General features: G+C 32.3%; 1 protein-coding gene across 1 annotated transcript; it reads right to left on the bottom strand.

The window, feature by feature from the left end:
- Positions 1–343: 343 nt before the first annotated feature.
- On the bottom strand, positions 344–1,958 carry LOC105782158 (uncharacterized). The gene has a single exon (XM_012606696.2). The coding sequence runs from the start codon at positions 1,496–1,498 to the stop codon at positions 512–514; it is 987 nt and encodes a 328-aa protein (XP_012462150.1). The 5' UTR covers positions 1,499–1,958; the 3' UTR covers positions 344–511.
- Positions 1,959–4,285: the final 2,327 nt, after the last annotated feature.

The following is a 4,285-nucleotide window of genomic DNA, read 5'->3' as shown; positions in this document are numbered from 1 at the left end:
TCATTGCGATTTCATCTATTGGAGGAACCTTCGCCTTCGGTTAATGAGCTGCTTATAGCGGATTCTAATCTATTTACATTGAACTAGGGTGATCTTTTGTGTCACTTATGCTATTTTAGTTTACCAAAAAAAAAAAAAAAGTAAGTCCCTAGTTTGATTGGTGAATAACAGCCATTGAATGTGTGGATGTGTAGCTTTAATGGTTGTTTTTGCCCATAGAATTCAGTTTTTTTTTTTGGCAGACATATGGCTGTCATCAGCACATACTCATTTCTTATATACACGATGCATTGAACCAGTCATTGGATGTGTTGGGTGAATCCGGTTGGAATTATAACATCTGTAACATGAAAGATGCATTTTATTACAGTGTCAGCTTAAAAAAAGAAAGCAAAACTGCTAGATCTTAGATTCATGTTCCACAATAATAAAAAATGCCAAAACAACAAAAATTCACAGTTAGTGTCCTATCTGTTTTACTAATTCTCATCAGCTGCCATGTTCATGATGTCTAGCTTTCTTGGTTCTTAGCTGATAACCGTTTCAAAAGCTCATAAGTAGTAATCATGGTTGTTGCAGACAATGACATTGAAGCCCACCTTGGTCCTAATCCCCTGTAACAAGCCGCCAAACCACTTTCCTTAACCAAATTCCTCACTGTCTGTAACATGGTCAAAGGTTTCCTTACCCCATTCTCTTCTTTATCCAGGACCTGTAACCTTGTTTTAATGGTGTCAAGTGGGGTGGTGATCAAAGCTGAAACACCACTAGCCATGGCTGCACTTAGCCCTTGAACAGCAACAGCCGTGGCCTTTGACTCAGACCGCCTAATATTATCAGACCAACCAAGACCACCATAAATGAGCTTGTTTGCAACAGAGTAAGATGCCCACCAAACAGCATTAGATGGTGCATATGTCAACATTGAGATCCCAAATCCCCTATACAACCCTTTAAAACCATCTGCAAATAGGATCTTCCTAAAGGCATCAAGGCCATTTTTATATCTACAAGGACTCGCATTTGGGGCTTGAACCATGAGCCTTTGGCTCACAACATCGATTGGGGTCCAAACAAGTTGTGCAGCCATGGCTGAACTTAAACCAGCAGCAGCACTAGCTATAGCAGTGGCTGTTGTGTCTGAAAATCCTAACCTAACAGTGCTACTGCCAACACTGGTCTTGGTTACCTCAAGGGCTCCCATGTAAAGTGCTCGAGCTGGGATTGTTCCCATTAAAGTGGTACCAAAACCTCTATAGAATCCTCTTAATCCTTCACATCTCATAATAGAGAAAGACATTTTGAAGCAAGAGATTTGAGTGGATGAAACTTGTTGTCGGGTTTTTAACACCATTGCAGGGTAAAGACCAGCTGATACACCTGAAAATAAAGCTGCACCAAGGAAGAAGAACTTGGATTTATCAAGCATATGCCAATCTATATCTGCTGGAACATGATTGTCTGATCCTAAATCATCCTCACTTGCACTTAATTTCATTCTATACAATTAAAGCTACCGATTTGTGTGAGTGGAGAAGGTGATCACCAAAAGGCAAAGAAAAATTGAAGATTTGAGATGGGTGAAATGGAAAATTGGAAGGTTTTTTTGTTGGTTTCTTTTAAGCTTTTGCCACAGCTAAATTTGAGAGCAAACTTAATACAAAAAAACCCAGATTTTATATTTGATTCTTACCCAAAAAAAAAAAGTCAAGAAAATGGGGAAAGACAGAGCTTTAACAGTAGCAGAGAGGAAAGGGGACAAGATCATAGTTTTCAGCAAACGGTTTCGAGGATGGAGATAATATCACAGACTTTTTCTGTTTGGGGTCAAATTCTGCTATCAGTCCTTCTATTCTGTGTAAGTTATGGATTTAGTCCTTATACTTTAATTTCAACAATTTTAATCTTATTCTTTTTGAATCTGTACCTTTTTGAATTTTAAAGTTTTAGCCATGACCCAAACGATAAAGTTAAATCCATTTTGTTAAATTATGCTATTAGTTATATATTATATATAAAGTTGTAGATTTCGTCTATGTTCTTTAATTGAATCATTCTTAGTTCTATACTTTTCTAATTTCAAAATTTCAGTCATGATTTAAATTGACATGGTATTACATAATTCATAATTTGTTCGCTACATTAGATTTTGGGAATAATATAACTTAACCTAATGAGTTTAATAGCTTCTATTTGGCCAAGATTGAAATATTAAAAGCTTGAAAAATACAAAGACTAGAAATGAATAAAATAAAGCACGACATACATACAAAACAAGGACTAATAACAAAATTTAACCATTTTGTTTGTGTGCTACCCTCTCGTTTTGGAACTTAACTGTGGGTGTCTTCATGGATGCGACAGCAACACTCTGCGCCCATAGGTTGAGTGAGCTGCTTCATCAGGCTACCATTGTTAGTTGAGTTGTCACTTGTCAGTGCCTATAATTTCATAAAATAGAATAATAATTCTTATTTTTCTTTAGCAATCTCTCCTATCATATTTTTCTTATATAATTCCTAAAAACACTCGTAATTACTTTTTAACTCATAAAAAATGAGCTTCAAAGTATTCGAACCTACAATCTCTTGTATTAACAATAATATTCATAGACTCAATCAATATCATTTTTATTGTTTTAATTGTAAGTGATACAAGTTGATGAAAGTGGCGTATATACATTGGATTATCTTTTCAAGTTATTTCTATATATATGTTAGCTCCATTTTCAAGTCCGTCATTTTCAAATTCAATTGATGCACTGCTTTGATTAAATGAATATTGCTCAAACATCTCAATCAGCCTCCAATTTAAGGATTTTAAGTAATAATAAAGTAAGTGTTTGATGGTATTTTGTGATGATCAGGTCACTCCAACAATAATTGAGAGATGTTGATTGAGGGTAGAAGGATGTTGATTCGAGTGCGTTGAAACACATTATTCTCTTATTTATGGGTTAGAGAGGGGTTATGAGTAGTTCTAAATATTATGTCAAATGAAGTAAATATGATAAAAACGTATAATGATATTATTTAAAAAAAGAAAAGAAAAAGCAAATATGAACTTTGCAAAGATAATAGCAGAGAAAATCATCTTTTAGTTGCATCACATCGATTTAATAGAACTCTTATCACTCTTGATTCGTCTTCATGTAATATTATATATGAATTTTAAGTTTTTACAATTTTATATCTATTTTCATAAACGACTAACATCGTTATTGATATATTATCATTTTACATCTATATGTTGCATACCCAAATAATTATACTTATCCAATATAAAAATAAATTGATGTCTTTATTTATTTAAATGTGTACGATTGGATCAAAATTAAAATTTTATGTATACATTTAATTACAATCAAAGTTTGAAATCAAAACTCATATATCAAACATAGTTTTGGTATTTTCCCCATTCTTCATACAGTCCCTTAGAATATTTATATATTTGTGTCCATCGAACACAAAATTTCAGACTTAATCGCAACTAAATTGACACCAATTGGGTGGGTGTAAAATTCATTAATATGAAGTAGCAGAGAGTGATCCCATTAAGATCTTTGGGCTTACTTTGCTGTTGGGCCTGAACCTTTGATAATGTAGACATAACAGTAGGCATATCAAGACCCCAAACAAAATTGAGATATGAAGAAAAAAGAAAATGAAAAATAAATCCTGAACATGGACATGAAATATATATAATTTTACTTTAAAAAAAAAAGTTATCTCTCTTTTAGAGGTAACCGAAGTTGGGACTATGCATCACATTCCTCTTACTTGCAAGAAAACTTTATACTACAATATAATAATAAAATACCTTCCTTAACGGAATATTTTTATCAAAATATATATTTAATACTTAAAACCTAAATAAATACATCATAAATAAGACGTCATTAATACATGACATTATCCAAATATATTAATTAATGTTTTCTTTTTCTAAATATTCTTTTCAAGAACCAATTAAGCAACAGTCCAAATAGTGTTTAATAAAGATGGATACATGTGTTTCTAAAAATAAAATAAAGTGTAAAGACTGCCTTTCCCCTAAGCAAGCAATCTAATACCAAAGTTCTTATCATTATTTATCTAATTAAAATTTGTAGATAAGATTCTTATTCTAAACCCCGTTCTTAGGCAATATTTTTTATATTAAATTATAAATTTAGTAGCATTAAGCAATACTCCATGTAATGATGTATAATTAAATATCTATATGTTTCCCATTGCATGTAAAAACTACTAATATATAGATATCTAGGGCAACCCCTATTTATCAT

This window comes from Gossypium raimondii, chromosome 13 (genome assembly GCF_025698545.1).
Source record: "Gossypium raimondii isolate GPD5lz chromosome 13, ASM2569854v1, whole genome shotgun sequence".
Classification (NCBI taxonomy): Eukaryota; Viridiplantae; Streptophyta; class Magnoliopsida; order Malvales; family Malvaceae; genus Gossypium; species Gossypium raimondii.
This window is presented reverse-complemented; position numbering and strand designations above follow the sequence as displayed.

Bases quoted from the DNA above. Each gene is read 5' to 3' on its own strand.
- LOC105782158 (XM_012606696.2), bottom strand. From the start codon at position 1,498: ATGAAATTAAGTGCAAGTGAGGATGATTTAGGATCAGACAATCATGTT.